General features: G+C 42.5%; 1 protein-coding gene across 2 annotated transcripts in view; it reads left to right on the plus strand.

Annotated features, from left to right (window-relative positions):
- KDM5A (lysine demethylase 5A) overlaps positions 1-16,848 on the plus strand; it is an 82,866-nt gene that overhangs the window by 53,536 nt on the left and 12,482 nt on the right. For both annotated transcript variants that reach the window (XM_038398140.2, XM_038398152.2), the window contains 6 exons: positions 5,282-5,637; positions 6,191-6,329; positions 7,309-7,488; positions 7,860-8,015; positions 11,137-11,688; positions 12,407-12,550. In XM_038398140.2, coding sequence (XP_038254068.1) covers positions 5,282-5,637; positions 6,191-6,329; positions 7,309-7,488; positions 7,860-8,015; positions 11,137-11,688; positions 12,407-12,550 — 1,527 coding nt within the window. The remainder of the gene's footprint in view (positions 1-5,281; positions 5,638-6,190; positions 6,330-7,308; positions 7,489-7,859; positions 8,016-11,136; positions 11,689-12,406; positions 12,551-16,848) is intronic.

The following is a 16,848-nucleotide window of genomic DNA, read 5'->3' on the forward strand; positions in this document are numbered from 1 at the left end:
GAGGAGTATAGAAATCGGTTTTAAGAGCCCTTTATGTTGAAAAAATGGCTTAGTTGTGTGGATGGGTGCAGGGTTAATTCAGATTTAATGCTGCTAAATCCGACAAACTTGTAGTGTAGACCAGGCCTCACAACGTGACAGCCTTTTTTTTTTGAAAGGCCTGGAGCACCACTATTACATGTCTGGGATGCAATACCTCCCTGGGACCTGAATTTTGTGCTGTTGAGACTCATGGGGGGCCCCCTCCCCTTTGAGCCTCTGGCCTCCTGCTCTCTCCTGCTTCTCTTGTGGAAGGTTGCGTTCCTGACTGTGATAATGTTGGCCCGCAGGGTGTCTGAAATCAGGGTGGTTGCTTCAGAACCACCCTATATGGTCTTCTACAAGGATACGGTCCAGTTACAACCACACCCAGCATTTTTACCCAAGGTAGTTTCATACTGGCCAGGACATATACTTACCCTTCTTCTTTCTGAAACCTCATACATCAGATGAGTGCAGGCTACACATCCAGGATGTCAGGAGGGCACTGGCCTTCTGCATAGATAGAATGGAGCCGTTCCGTAAGTCTATGTAGCTGTTAGTTGCGATGGCAGACAGAAGGAAAGGTCGCCCAATGTCTGCTCAGACGATTTTGTCCTGGATTAAGACCTGTGTTCACCAGTGTGATGAGCTGTGAAAGGTGCCTCTGCCAGCAGTCGTGATGGCACACTCGGATAGGGCACAAGCATCGTCAGTGGCCTTCCTGGCACAGGTACCAATCAAAGAGATCTGTAGAGCTGCTACCTGGTCATCTATCCACACGTTTCTCTCATTATGCACTTACCTAGCAAGCTTGAGATGACGCATCTTGCAGCACTCATCTGCCAAAGCCAGCAAGACTGAACTCTGAGCCCACCTTCATGGACACTGCTTGTGGTCACCTAGAATGGAATCAACATGAGCAAAAACTTAAAGAAAAAAAACAGTTACGTACCTTTTCGTAACTGTTCTTCAAGATGTGTTGCTCATGTCCATTCAGTTATCCGCCTTCCTGCCCCTCTGTTGGAATTGTCAGCAAGAAGGAACTGAGAGGGCATAGGGCTAATGGCGCCTGATATACCAATGCATGAGTACGGCACTCGGGGGCGCCACAGCTGGCCCTACAGATACTGCTAAGGCAAAAAAATTTGACGTCCGTGCACTTGGGCACGTACTCTCCTAGAATGGAATGGACATGAGCAACACCTCTCGAAGAACAAGAGTTACAAAAAGGTAGTAACTGTTTTTCCCCCACCTTACCAGGTAATTTGCATTGTTTTAAATGTAGTTTTGCCTGACGGACACGCTAGAAACTGTACCTCAAATGAACAATCTGCTAATATGGGTCCTGCTCATTTGCAAATGCATCTGAAAATAGTAAGGCCATGTCTACATACCCAAATTGTACCAGTTTAAAAAGGGTAATTTTTTAAATGTTTAAAATATTGAAAAGGGTAAATGGGATGATCTGGATAATTATAGGCTTGTCAGTCTGACATTTATCCAGGGCAAGATAATGAAGCAGCTAATATGGGACTCTAATAAAGAATTAAAACAGAGTAACGTAATTAGTGCCAATCAACATGGACTTACAGAAAATAGATTCTTTCAGACTAACTTGATACTTTTTTTTATAAGATTACAAGTTTGATAAAAATAAGTGTTGATGTAATAGGTTTATATTTCTGTAAGGCATAGGACTTGGTATTACATGATTTGATTTAAAAAAACAAACAAAAAAAAAAACCCCAGCAACTCCAAACTACATAAAATTCACACACGAAATAGATAGCCTAACTGATAAATCTCAAAAAGTAATTGTAAAGGGGAATCATCGAATGGGTGTTTTTAGTGAGGTCCCGCAGGAATCTGTTCTTGGGCCTAGTCTAATTAACATTTTTATTAATTATCTGGAGGAAACCACAACATCATTACTGATAAAGTTTATAGATGATACAAAAATTTAGGCAGTGGTAAATAATGAAGATTACAGGTCACTGATAGAGCAATCTGGATGGCTTGGTAGACAGGACACACAGTAACTGTGTTTTTTAATATGGTTAAATGTAAACGTGTACCTGTAGCAGCAAAGAATGTAGGCCATATGTACAGGAGGAGGGACTCTATCCTGGGAAACAGTGACTATAATTTTGACCAGGAGCTCCCAATATGATGAGGTGGACGAAAGGAGTAATGTGATACTGGGGTGCAAAAATTGGGGAATCTTGAGTAGGAATAGAGGGGCTATTTTACCTCTCTATTTGGCACTGCTGGAATACTGTGTCCAGTTCTGGTGTTGACGATTGAAGAAGGTTGAAAAATGGGAGCAGGTTCAAAGAAGAGACACACAAATGACTAAAGGATTAGAAAACGTGCCTTATAGTGATGAGACTTAAGGAGCTCAATCTGTTATAGCTTAACAAAGAGAACGTTAAGGGTTCCTGTGGAATGGAAGTCTGGCATTAGTTGAGTGCTCAGAACATTCTTTATCCAAATGCATCAAGAAATGAGGTCCAGATTTCTTTGAATTCAAATAATCATTTTCCATGTTGATAAGCTATTTCTTTTGCTGCTAATTCAGACAGGTTCAAATACCACTTCTCTGTTCTGGGCAGAAGCCTACTTCTCTATTTTTGTAAAATCATATGCATGGTAATAATTGTGGCCCTTGAGTCAATGTCTGTGTAGTGGAGTTAAACCCAGCATACTAGGTACAATTACCTAGGATATAATTGTCAGCTGAGGCTAGGCTGCTGAAGCAGAGCCCTGTTGTCACTCGTGTCCCCCTCTTTCTGCAGTTGACTGTTGGATAGTCTCACAACACATGCATCAGAGTTCCTTTTTCTTTATTAAAGCACCAACAAATATCCGAGGACAAGGCCTCCATCTTGCACAACCTTTGTGGCACCCTGTGGATTTGGAATAGACTCTTGCTATATCAATCAGAGCCCGAGATCCACAGAAGCATTTTTAACGCTCTGTAAACATGCTCTGCCATTGGGGGTCTTTTAATGGCTGTGATAACTTCCCTTCCAATGCTTTCACAAAACTCCAGACCAATAGAATTCCTCTTTGTTAGTAAAGTGTGCGTTGTGGACATGGACCTGGGAGCTTATGAAGCTGTTCCCAGTAGCTCTGGGGCCTCTGGCAGACCAAATTGATACATTAGTAAGTGTTGTAAGTACTGCCACTCAGCTGAGGGTGGCAAATGAGATAGTTGTTTTAGTGTTAGAAAAGAGAGACAGCCCTCATCCTTGAGGAATTGGGAAATCCATGTAATTCTCTTGCTCAGCTAGTTCTTGCAAATTTGGGGAAAAAATATAATTTGGAAGGCTGGGTTACCCTAAATATATGCTGTTGTATGATGGTGAGGATGAAATAGGTACTACTTAGTTAGGATAGCCCGGACTTCTCATGGTTGCTACTGTAGGCATCTTGGTTTTCTCCATCCGATGAAAAGAGGAACCCAGCAGACCTGCAAGGGGAATTGGATGCATCGGCACCCACCCATGTGGGAATAAGTGTGTCTGCATTTTGGAACCAGTTTACATCTGTAACACGATAAAAGCATAGTAATAATTTGGGGTGTATGGGAACCCAATCTCCCCTATCCCCTTAGCTATAGGGAGCTGGAATTTAAGTGTTAGTAGTGGGCATTGATGAGGACCCCACAGAAAGGCTCTAATAATGTTGTTAATTTCTCTAAAATAAAATGGGGGGGGAAGGGGGGCATATACAAGTGGGCCACTTTGAATACAGGGAAGCCTTGGCAGAATCTTTATTTTTTTTTTTATTGTATTTACTCTTCTTCACAGGCTCAGGGAAAGAGGATGCCACCGATTTGTATCATTAGGTACTTGAGAGAGTACAGGATTTAAATTTATCTTTACTAGTTCTTAATATTTCTTGGTACTTTTATATCTAGGTATTTGATTGCATCTATGACAGTTTCATTGAGAAAAAATCTTGCCAGATGACAACGAGGAGATTACCCTCATTGTTAAAAATTTATGGCAATTAACCATTGGAACAGTTTACTGGGTGGTGTTGTGGATTCTCCCATTACTGGCAAATTTTAAATCAAGATTGGATGTTTTCTAAAAGATAGATGCTCTGTGAAATGTTTTGGGGAAATATCATGGCCTGTGTTATACAGGAGTCAGACTAGATGATCACAATGATCCTTCTGGCCTTGGACTTTATGAATCTATGAACCTCCCTAGAATAGATATAGTTATACCAGTATAAATGGGCTTGACTGGTAGAGCTTCCACCTGTATGAATAGAGGCGTAAACTATACCAAAATAAGCACGCATAACTATGTCCACCTTCAGGGTTGTACGGGTATAGCTATCTCAGAGGGTTAATTTTTCATCAAAATAGTTGTAACCATACAAAAACTGTGTATAGGCCAGGCCTAAGTGTCCCCTTCAATAAAGCACATGATGTAAAGTCATTAACTTGCAAATTTGGGGTGTCGCATAGCAGAAGCTTGTTGGCGCTCTGAAGATTAGAGGGCTCTGAAACAGATTATTTGCAACTGCAGGTGTTTCTCTTAAGTAGGTGGTGGACATGGGCATTAATGTTGTTCATTGCTATGTATTGGATGAAAAGGACAGTGATCACCCATCCATGCAATTCCACCATCAATGGATTTGCAAAATAAACAAACCTGTTCTTCACCTTGTGCACCCCCACCCTCCCCCCATTTTCCACTAGATTGATAGTTTAAGGCTGGAGGAGACTATTAAATCATCAAGTCAGACCTCCTGCGTATCACCAGCCCTTACATTTCACCCAGTCACTCCTGTGCTGAAGCAAATAACTTGTGCTAGTGTTTGGCTAAAGCATATCTTCCTTAAAGGCATCCAGTCTTAATATAAAGAGTCCAAGAGATAGATAATCCACCACTTCCCTTGCTATTTTGTTACAATGGTAAATCATCCTCATTGTTAAAAATACGTGCTGATTTCTAACTTTCTAATTTGACTTTGTCTGACTTCAGCTTCCAGTTATTGGTTCTTATTATGCTTTTTTCTACCATCCTGAGTTGGTTAGGAAACACTGGTACGTATTTAGTTTAGATAATCTGTTACCTGCAGCTATGAGTGTTGATGGTTTAATAGTCCAAATAGCTCTGAACCTTTACATGACTGGTCATTTTAAGTTGACACAGCTGGTTGACACAGCTAGACAGCTCTTGCTCTACTGTGCATATTTGTAGCTGAATGGCTGCCTATGCTTGCTGTACATCTGTTTCAGAACCTTTTGGATGATGTGGAGGAGTTTCACGAGCGTGCTCAAGAAGCCATGATGGATGAGATCCCAGACTCTTCCAAGCTGCAAATGTTGATAGACATGGGCTCTGGCCTCTATGTGGAACTTCCGGAACTGCCCCGGCTGAAGCAAGAGCTGCAGCAGGCACGTTGGCTGGATGAGGTGAGGTTGACACTCTCGGACCCTCAGAGGGTCACTCTGGATGTGATGAAGAAGCTGATTGACTCAGGTGTGGGGCTGGCGCCACATCAAGCTGTAGAAAAGGCCATGGCTGAGCTGCAGGAACTGCTTACAGTGTCCGAGAGATGGGAAGAGAAGGCCAAGGTCTGCCTGCAGGCAAGGTGAGCATTTCCTTGGTAGCTATACTGTGTGATAGAAGTCCTCTTTAGTTTGAAGGAGAATGTCCCCTTAAGTAAATAGCTTGTCTGTCTTAGGAACGTAGTGATGAGTGGGGCTGTGAAAATCTAGCCAGTTTCTTCACTGTTTGATACAGTTTGTCACACTAAGTTTTTAAACTGAAGGTAGTGAACTGTTGTAGTAGAGATGATGTCCTGTTGGGGTTGACAGTGGTCCGGGGAGGAGACCTAAGCATTCCCAGAATGGCTTTGCTGCTGTTTCTTTATTGTCATGAGATTGTCACCACCACCAGCTTCCTGTCAAGGTCATAAGATTGAATTTGAGGTCAGTTGCTGATGCAGTGTCCTCTGACCTTGGTGGTGAATAGGCCATCAACTTTCTCATCTCTGCTGGCATTTAGTAGTGAACAGCTCCCTCCAAGACCAGCGCTGTGGTATCTTGCACTAGTGCAGTAATACAGCGGCCCTGCCACCTGACTTCATTTCACTGACACTTTTTGTTGAGATAAGGCTGGAATCGGGTTTTTCCTTATGCTAGACCACGACAAAGTATGATGGCCCTGGAAAGCATTGTGAATGAAGCAAAGAACATCCCAGCTTACCTGCCCAATGTATTGGCACTGAGAGAAGCCCTGCAACGAGCTAGAGACTGGACAGCCAAAGTGGAGGCCATTCAGGTAGGGCTAATAGCAGGCAGTGAAATCTGTTGGCCTGTGCTCCTTTCTCTTAACAGCTCTGTCCTTGAAGGAGGTCAGAGAGGAAGGGAAGCTTATTTGAACTTTTAAACTTGCTTACCTTGTTCTTTCCTTGTTTTAACTCTTTGCTCTTCGTTCTGCGCTGCCATCTCTTCCCCCATGGCAAACCTGTTCCTTTCTTTCCCCTTTCCTATGGGCATCCCACTATGAACCACAAAGGCCATCAATTTTCTCCATTGCCCCAAATACATCTCTGTAAAAGGCCCTTATTTGGTGTTAATATTGTTTGGTCTACAAAATTGCCACTGGAGATGGTATAGCTGTGATGCAAAACTCAGTATATCCAGGTGTCCAAGTCATTGAGCTGACTGTGCAAAGGATTTTTTTTAAATTTTGATTATTCCACATGTGTTTAGTGCTTTCATAAGGTGCCAGATTTGACAGTTTCTGTCTACAGAATAGGTACAACATGAGCAACTGTAGTCCAAGTGTCCCTTTGGCACTACCCTACCTATGTGCTTCAGCCTTGGCTAAGAGGGGTCACCTTTAGGGAAGAGAAGGGAGTTGTCTCCATGGTCCATGCAGTTCTTGATGTCTGGGCTGAGACTGCCATTGGTGGTAGTGCTATGTTTTTGATGCAGTCACATGTTTACTGGGAGGTAGACTGAGAACTATCAACTCATTTCACATGGGCTCCTGAGCAACCATCAGCTAGTAACTTTGGGTTACTATTAACCTGGTTGGCTTCGAACAAGCAACTGAGATGAAATGGTATCTGATTACTAGTTCCCTGAGCCAGCCAGTTCCATCAGAGATTATCCATTAAATGGGAAGTTTATATTACACAGGAATAACTATCAAAATATTAATCAGATGTGGGGTGTGTTTCAGGGCAAAGTTTGGTCAATGACTAAGTTTAGTGCTGGAGTTCTGTGGTTCAGAGTATTGTGTTCTACCCCAGAACTGTAGCAACTACGCCTATCTGGAGCAGCTGGAGAGCTTGTCTGCAAAAGGCCGTCCGATACCCGTACGTCTTGATGCCTTGCCACAGGTGGAGTCACAGGTAGCAGCAGCCCGTGCCTGGAGGGAACGCACAGCAAGGACTTTCTTGAAGAAGAACTCAAGCTACACCCTGTTACAGGTGAGCAGCAGTCAGTTATATATCAGAGCCAGGAAATTGGCTTTGATGTCCCTCTGCAACCTTGGAAGTGGGCATACAAGTTATAGGTTACCCTTCCATATGATGGTAGGGTCAAACAGAAATTTCAGTTCCACATGAAGGAGGGACATGGTCATGTACAGTCTCCTTTGGGTGAGTTTGTGTACTGAGGGTTTCTGCTATTACTGTTAAGGAGGTGGAGTAGAACTTGTGCTTTGTGGCAAGAAGGAAAAAGAGTTTATTCTATGATGTATAATCATTCCATAGTATATTCTCATCTGTGCTCCAGTGCCTTCTGTTGGTTCATCTGACTAGTGACCTTGGGTTTTACATTGCTTCCTTTGTATTTACAGGTTCTGAGCCCCCGGAATGATATTGGGATTTATGGAAGTGGTAAGAATAGACGGAAGAGGGTGAAGGAGTTAATGGAGAAGGACAAAGACCTTGATCTGGAATCCCTGAGTGAACTGGAGGATGGTCTGGAGGAAGCCAGGGACACTGCATCTGTGGTAAGGAGCTGTGTAAAAGGACTGGTGTCTTCTGCAGCTTGGGGGCTTTTGAGAGATCTTGTCTGTGTTTTGACTACTACTAGCTCACTTGCATTTAAAGTCCAGCCTGCTAAGTGTTCTGTCCTTGTGGAAATCTTGAGGATCATTAAATGAATCTCACTAAAACGAATATCTCAGTACTAGGCCTGATAAAAGCAGTTCATGTGCTTTAGGGATGTTTTAAACACATTTGGACAGTGGGAGGAGAGAGAAGTACAATTCAGAGAAAATGCGTTGGGGAGTTTGCTAAGGAAAGCTTTAATTGAACAAGGGTTAATAAATTCACCATTTATGTTGAATGGTGGGATTCCATTCACCTTTTATGTACATAAACTGAAACCTTTTTGAAATACCTGAAAAGAATGAGCTGCTACCATCCACAAAAGCAATGTGAAAAAGACATCATTAGATTTGACCCTGCCATGCGCCAAACTGAACTAAGTTCTACTCAAACAATGTAGCCTTCAGAAACTACAGTTAAAGAAGCAGACTTGTTTAAAGCAAAATGTTGGTGCAAGCAGATGAAGTATTTGAGAAGTCCCCCCCCCCCCCAATTCGGTAGGGATGTGCAGAATTTTCCTCACTAAGGGCTGTATAGCTACTTACCAGTAGATGAGGTCATCACATTATTGATATAAGGAGACCATTATGGTTTATCTCAGATCTTTAATGCAGATGGCAGCCATTACGTTCTAAACACCCTCTTGCATATGTATGAAGCTATTCCATTCTCCTCCCACACAAACTTCAAAAATAGGGTTGAATCACTTGTTGCCTGGTACTAAACTTCTTTGGGAGGGAGTGGAGAGGGGAGAAGGGAGTTGATGGAGTATTTTTTTGGTTTTTTTTTTAATTGAGAAATATGTTATGCAAGACTACTCCATAGTGAGTGGATGATACCAGAAATTAAAGTGAGGGCCCAATAAACGTCGTCTAGATTTCCTTCCTAAAGGAGTGAGGAAAATTGGCACAGGCTGAGAGCCTGCAGTTATGCTACTTTGTATGCGTGATCATTAAGGCTAAGATTTAATCATGGCTAATTTTAGTGAAAGTCATTGACAGGTCATGGGCAAGAAACAAAAATTCACAGCCATGTGACCTGTCCATGACTTGTACTATATTCCCCAGACTAAATCTTGAGTGTTCTGGGGGTGCAGCTGCTGCTCTGGAGGGAGGGCTCTGGGGCGCCCATTGGTGCTCCAGGGGGGTGGAGTGGCCAGGGACTGCCAATGCTACCAGGGAGGGGGAGCTGTTGTAGCTGGCCCTGGGGCTGCTCCGGCAGCCCTCAGGTCAGTCGCACCTGTTGGCTGCAGAAGTCACTGAGGTCACAGAGTCTGTGGCTCTGTGACGCACTCGCAGCCTTTGTGATCATCCATCAAATCTCAAGTTCAGCATGGTTAGACCATGTCTTTACTTGGATGAGAGATACTAAGGAACACCCTGGTGCTATAGGGAAGGATGGTGGTGATTTCAGTAGATGATGCTCTTCTCTCTGAATTGGTTTTAAACCTACACTTAATTATATTGCATAGGAAGGGTGAGGTGGGGCACTGTGCTGTTGGTGACTTGTCTTAGATCCAAGCCCCTGTCTCCTTGTGGTCATTAAAGAGCCCATTATCTTTCACGTGGAATACTCCTAACGCAATTCTGCGCCAAAAAAAAGTTCTGCACACAATATTTCAAAATTCTGCATATTTTATTTGTTAAAATAACACAAGATAATCATGCTAGTTACAATTATTTTGGTAACTTGCTTCAAGATATGTCAGTGTGTATGTCTGTAACAGTACAGATCAAAAATACCAAAAAAGACTCTAATTTTTTTTGACAAATAGATTCCTTATAAGGCATATTAATACAGAACTTTGTGTAATTCATTTAAATTACCAGACAGAACTGTTTCCTGCACCTGTCAGAAGCAGTGCAAAGGCTTCAGGGAGTCAGCAGTAACGGAGGAGCTGAGGGAGAGGGAAGGACCCTGGGAGTGAACCTGGAGGGTGTTGGGTGTGGGTGTGGATGGGAGGTTTTTTTTTTTGTGGGGATGTGGGGGGGGGAGGAGAGGGGATTGTTAGGGTGTTGAGAAGCTTCCCGCATTCAGACCCTGGCTGACTCCAGGCTTCTCCCATTGTCAGGCTCATCTGCCCCTGTCCCCACGCTCCTCATCCCCATGGGTCTCTGCAGCCAGGCTCAATGCTGTCACCTCACTAGCTCCTGAGCCCATGCTCCAGTCTGTCCCCCCATGCCATCAGAACCCCAGTCTGTGACCCCCTAGCAGCCCTGTGTGGCCCACTCTGTCCTTACCTGGCTCCGCAGGCAGGATGCCGTGATGAACTCTACTCCTGGGGGAATTCTGCAGCACTGGGCATAGAATTTTGTATTTTCCTGCATAAAATACATTTTGCCTAAGAGATGCTGCAGTTCTGCCTTTTGAACACCAGAGGCCACTGTGGTGCTAAACAGTGGTATTAGTGCAGCTGGCTGTTCTGGAGCCAGAGCAGACTCTGATGGGCAAAAGGCAGAACTGCAGCACTTCTTAGGCAAAATGTTTTTTGAGGGGAAAATACAAAATCATGTGAGACAGATGAATTCTGTGCATCCGCAGATGTGCACTTCTGTCCCCCAGGAGTAATGGGAATAGGGAGCATTAGTATGGGTTTCTGATCCAAATTCCAGTTTAAGTACTTTTTGTCCTCTAATTTCCCCCTGCAATTTAAATTGGAAAATGCAGCATTGCAGTAGCTCTTAAGCCAGTGCTTCACTTGAGAGATGGCTGCATTTCAGTGGAAGGTGTTTCCTGGTACAGCATGGGTCTCTGTTTAAGTTTGCAGAGTGCTTTGGAAGCTTTTGGGAAGACAGGTACTGTATAAAGGTTAGGTACTGATTATATGTCAGAAAGTTGGGGAATAGTAGGGTTCTGGGGAGAAAATTGTAATTAGAATTGCATTTTCTTCTGGTTTGTGAGTCACTGTGCTTAGGAGATTCTTGATATGTCCTTGCCTTTCAGTGTTGTTTACTCTGGTAGCAAAACCTTGTGTCCATTTGCTGTGAAGGGTTATCGGCTATCACTCTCTGTGCTGTGCAGGTGGCTGTATTCAAGGACCGGGAGCAGAAGGAGATCGAAGCCATGCATGCCCTCAGGGCAGCTAATCTGGCTAAGATGACCATGGTGGACCACATAGAGGAAGTCAAGTTCTGCATCTGTCGCAAAACGGCTAGTGGGTTCATGCTACAGTGTGAGCTCTGCAAGGACTGGTTTCATAGCAGCTGTGTGCCCCTCCCCAAAACCAGTTCCCAAAAGAAGGGCTCCAGCTGGCAGGCCAAAGAAGTCAAATTCTTGTGCCCACTCTGCATGCGTTCTCGAAGGCCTCGACTTGAAACCATCTTGTCTCTGCTGGTATCCCTCCAGAAGCTGCCTGTACGGTTGCCTGAGGGGGAGGCATTGCAGTGCCTGACGGAACGTGCCATGAGCTGGCAGGACCGAGCACGGCAGGCTCTGGCCACTGATGAACTGTCCTCTGCTTTGGCCAAGCTTTCTGTTCTCAGCCAGCGCATGGTGGAGCAAGCAGCCAGGGAGAAAACAGAGAAGATAATCAGTGCGGAGCTACAGAAAGCAGCAGCTAACCCTGATCTACAGGTAGGGTGTGCAGGGGTATCTTATTCTTTACCTCTTCACTGTGATTTGTCAGTCTTTCTAGGGGCACTTTGTGACAGAAGCAGTTGTGTTGAGCATTGGATGTGTCAGTCATTTAGGTCATTGATTTGAATGTAGCTCCCTGGTAATGACAAGAAGTCATCAGTAGGTTTAGGTATTTATAAGACACTTGAGGCATCTAAATGCCAGTACTATCTGGCAAGTTGAGTGGCCTGTAAGAAAAGTTGTTGGCCTCAGTACTGTTCCCAGTAGATAGTTGTCCATAAAGCAGTTGATACCTTTTTGGCAGTTTCAAGGAGCATTGCAAGTTTTCTACAGCTGCTAAAAATGTTTCCTCCATATCAAGACTGGGGCATGCTGAGATGATGCGGTGGTGAGAAAGAAGCTTGTGCTACCACTGACTGTGCTCTGACAGTTCTGGATAAAATGAGGAGTCAGTAGGGCTGTCAGGATTGGAGAAGATAAAAAAAATTAATCCCTGTGGTTTATTCTTAGACATCATCCCAGGTTTTTGCCCAGACCTTTGAGATGGTGACAGTTTTGCCTGGGTTCTGCTATGCATGTTCAGACTGTATTTCTGAAGTCAAAGGAAGGCAACTAGCCTTTGTATAAGCATTCTCCCCAGCAGTGATTTTTGCTGCAGTTTCTTTCTGTATCCATTTGTTTGTTGCTTCATTCATATTTTCCTTTTGTCACTTAGGGTCATCTGACTAGTTTCCAGCAATCTGCTTTTAACCGTGTGATAGGGAGTGTGTCGTCGTCCCCACGGCAGACGATGGACTATGATGATGAAGAAACAGATTCCGATGAAGACATAAGGGAGACATATGGCTATGATATAAAGGTAATAACCTAGCATGGGTGCTAAGGGCTTTTCTGTATATGGAGTTATTCTGGAATAACTTCGTGTGAACATTGCCTTTCTGGAATAAGGGTATCTTTTCCAAGTTAGTTTAATCCACTTTGGATTTCTATTTGTAGACAAGATGTAAGACATAAGATGCATAGTGTGGCTGTGTGCCTGTTATGAGAAGTTTTTAATGGGTTTCATCTGTACATTATAGATTTGGAGTGCTGAACATTTTTGGTCGTAACGTTTGTAGTCAAAACTCCATAACGTATTGTGTCTAGATTTAAAACACTTCTTCAGTTCTACTAAATTCTAGATACTTGCACTTCTCAGGGATTTGGAGCCACAAGTAGATGGGAGGAATTGTGTTATGCTATGCAGATCAGGATGGGAGCCATGTTTTGATTTTGTACCTTTTGACAGACGTTGTATACTTGTCACAGATTAAATTAGTGCTCAAAACAGGAGCTCTTCACCAAGCTACAGTGTAGCAGGAAGTGGGATTTGAAAACTCCACATTCTATAAGAAGTTTTCTGGTGATCCATCTCCTTTGGCATTTCGCTATCCGTCTGTTTCCTGCCCAACTTGTGCATGCGGAGGAGGTGGAGCTGTTCACTCCCACCACGTGGAGGAGGTCCAGACTACAGCTCTGGATCTATATGTAAACTAAGCTCCTGAAACTGATTCAGAAACTAAAGCTGCACTTATCCATAGGCTTCAGAAATGGTTTTGCTGCAGAAGAATTTTCATGAGAAAACTGCAGAGATTAGTCCTACTGCCTTAGGCAGTTAAGTGTGTTTTCAGTGAGACTATATTAAAATGAAAAGTAAAACTGTTCTTGGAAATGCTGCTCACTGTTTTCTGTGAAGAATGTGAAACAGTGTTCTCTTAGTGCAGGTGGTCACCTTAGTGATGCAGCATTGTATTTCCTTCATGAGGCATAATGGTGAGAAAATTTGAGGTTCCATTAGATACTGTAGAGATTACCTTAAAAGGCAATGAAACTATCTTGATTTTGAGGTTTTTTTAAAGATAAATTCTATAATTGAAGGGACCTCATTTTTTTTCAGTCCTGATCTGCCTCACTTTTTTTAGTTTTAGCACTCTTCAGACTCTTCAACTCTTTAAACAACTTACTCTCTATATAACTGCCCGCAGCAGTCAAGAAAAAATGCAACTTAATTTTTCTGTAATCCTGTGCGAGATGTCAGTGAGGGAAATTTAGAAATTAGGGGTTGCAGTTAGTTTGGCATTTGATTAACTATCATTTAAAAAAAATTCCAAACATTTCAAAGCTTTTCCTTGCATAGTGAGGTTTTTCTGAAAGATGTGGAGGTTCACTGGGTTGTGATAAGAAAGGACATGCTGGGAAAGATGGAAATGGTTGTGAGAGCTTTTTTGCAGGGCTGCTGCTTGGATTTTAGGGAATGCAATCTACAATCTGGAGTTTCAAAATCTATTATTTAATCCTATAATTCTGAAATCTTTGTAGAGTCATAAAATTAGAGATGGAAAGGCCTGTTGGATAATCTGGTACTTCCTCTTGTTAATGCAGGATTATTGCCTTGAAAATACTTAACTTGAACTGACAGGTTTCAGAGTAGCAGCCGTGTTAGTCTGTATTTGCAAAAAGAAAAGGAGTACTTATGGCACCTTAGAGTAACAAATTTATTAGAGCATAAGCTTTCGTGAGCTACAGCTCACTTCATCAGATGCATTTGCGCCAAATGCATCCGATGAAGTGAGCCGTAGCTCACGAAAGCTTATGCTCTAATAAATTTGTTAGTCTCTAAGGTGCCATAAGTACTCCTTTTCTTTTAACTTGAACTGTAACCAGTCTTGTTCTACATGCCCCAGGCAATGGGTCTGAGACTATTTCATAGCTAGATAAACTTTTTTGACAATGAAATTGCCTGAGTTTTCAACTGTAAATCTCCTTAATTTCATAGGCTCATAGAAAAGTAGGGTTGGAGAACAGAGGTCATCTAATGCAACCCCCTGCAGTGAGGCAGGACCAAGTAAACCTATACTATCCTTATTTTTAAAAATCTGCAGTGATTTGGATTCCACAACCTCCCTTGGAAACCTATTCCAGTGCTTAACTATCTGAATAGTTAGAAAGTTGTGGCGCCCAGAACTGGGCACAGTGCTCCAGCTGAGGCCTCAGCAGTGCTGTGTAGAAGTGGGACAGTTAGCTCTTGTGTCTTACATATGATGCTCCTATTAACGAACCCCATAATATTAGCTTTTTTAAAGACACATCACGTTATTGACTTATATTCGCTATGTGATCCACTATAATCTCCAGATCCTGTTCTGCAGTATTACTGCTTAGCTAGTTATTCCACATTTTGTATTTGTACATTTTGATTTTTTTCCTTACCAGGTTATTTGTCTTTATTGAATTTCATCTTGTTGATTTCAGACCAACTCTCCAATTTATTAAGATCGTTTTGAACTTTAATCCTGTTCTCCAAACCCTTGCCACCTTGGGGTCATCCTTAATTTTATAGGCATACTCTTTACTCCATAAGCTAAGTCACTAGTGAAATGTTGAATGGTACTGGACCCATCACAGACCTTTACAGCACCCCTCCAGATACTTCCTCCCAGTTTGACAGCAAATATTGATAACTTCTTTGATTAGTCTTCCAGCCAATTGTGGTTCATCCCATAACATCTAATTCTACACTTTCCTCTGCATCTTTGGTTGTTAACTCCAGAAATATTTGATTACTGTAATCATAAGAGGCTCTTAATTACTCTTTTCTGGACTCCCTGCAAGCTTGATAAGGTGGTGTCCAGGACAGGACACTATTCCCGAGGAGTTTCACCAGATTTGTAGATGAAGCTGGACTCTTGTCTTCAGCTTTGATGGGGCCAAAATTGCTTTGACTTGTTTGTCCTGTAATGCAAACTTGTATTGGATTTAATCTCCACTGTCACCTCTTTGAGCATTAGTTTTCCAGTTTTCTCTCTCCCATTGAATGTTTCTGAGTTTTTACCCAGATATATTATTTTCCCCAAGCTGAAGATCACTTCTTCTTCCCATGTTTCTCACTTCTCTAGGTCTATTTGTATTTTTCTTCTGATGTTCCTGCTTTTCAACTCTAGAGTTTTCTGCAGGTTGCATTACTGTGTAGTTTACTCCTTCTTAAATGCTTACATGGAATGAAACTCAGTTTTAAGACTAATATTGGAGCTCTTGATCCCCTCTTTTTTCCCCAGCACTGTGGGCAACACAGTTCTTTGTCACCCAGCACTATAATCTGTGTCCTCTTCAATTCTGTCCTTTCTAGACTCTCACGACCAACCAATATCTAAATCTTGCCAATAATTCCTGCATAACGTCTCTCTAAAATCTGGTCTTTCCTGTGTCCATGCTGCTAATGCTCAGTATATCATGTCTCCGTTTTCTCCTCTTTGGTCTTAATAAATGCCATCCTGCCACCTTAAAATCTGTTAAAAAAGCTATTGTAAATATCATCTTAAATTATTTCTTAGACCATGTCACCTCCTCCTGTTTACATCCTCCGGCCAGTGCTCCCCCTTTTTCACGGCTGCAAGGGCAAACCTATTTTTTCTTCATTTCTAAATTTCTTCATGGCTTCTCTGTACAGTACCTTTTTATCCATTCTCTCATAGAGAACTGTACGCCTCTGCTCTGCCGAAGATGCCAGCTTTTGTTGTTCACTAATTGTATTTTCCCACAAGCATCTCCTTGCATAAAGGACAACATGGGATTTACTCCCTGTTAAAAATCTGCAGTAACTACATTATTCTCTGAATATCTCCTTAAAATTCACTTATGCCATGATTCTAATAAAATGCTTGATATTAGCCAGGCAGCTGGTGTTTTGTGACCCCTGCTTATTGCACTGATCATAATTGTCTCATAGTTACCTTGTGCTCCCCACATCTTTGTATCCATTAATTGTTTCTCATCCTCTTTTTAAACTGTAAGCATTTTGGGGCTGGGACTATGGATTTTTGTTTGTGTATATAGAGCCTAGTAGACCGAATCCCTTAGCTGCTACTGCACAAACTACTAGTGTCTAAGTAGGTAGATAGTAGCTGATTCTTTGTCACCTGTTTCATGTTGGTTTCTTCATACATTATGTGGAGTCATGAATATATACTATTCATGAATGCCTAATGAGCCCCAATTAAAAGCATGAACAAAACAGTCCACTAATTTGTCATTTTAATCTGGAGTCTAACTTTGTACAGAAGATGTTAACTGCAAATAGAAGTCCTTGGTTCCTCACCAATAGGTGTAATGGCCCTAATT

This window comes from Dermochelys coriacea, chromosome 1 (genome assembly GCF_009764565.3).
Source record: "Dermochelys coriacea isolate rDerCor1 chromosome 1, rDerCor1.pri.v4, whole genome shotgun sequence".
In the NCBI taxonomy this organism is placed as follows: domain Eukaryota; kingdom Metazoa; phylum Chordata; order Testudines; family Dermochelyidae; genus Dermochelys; species Dermochelys coriacea.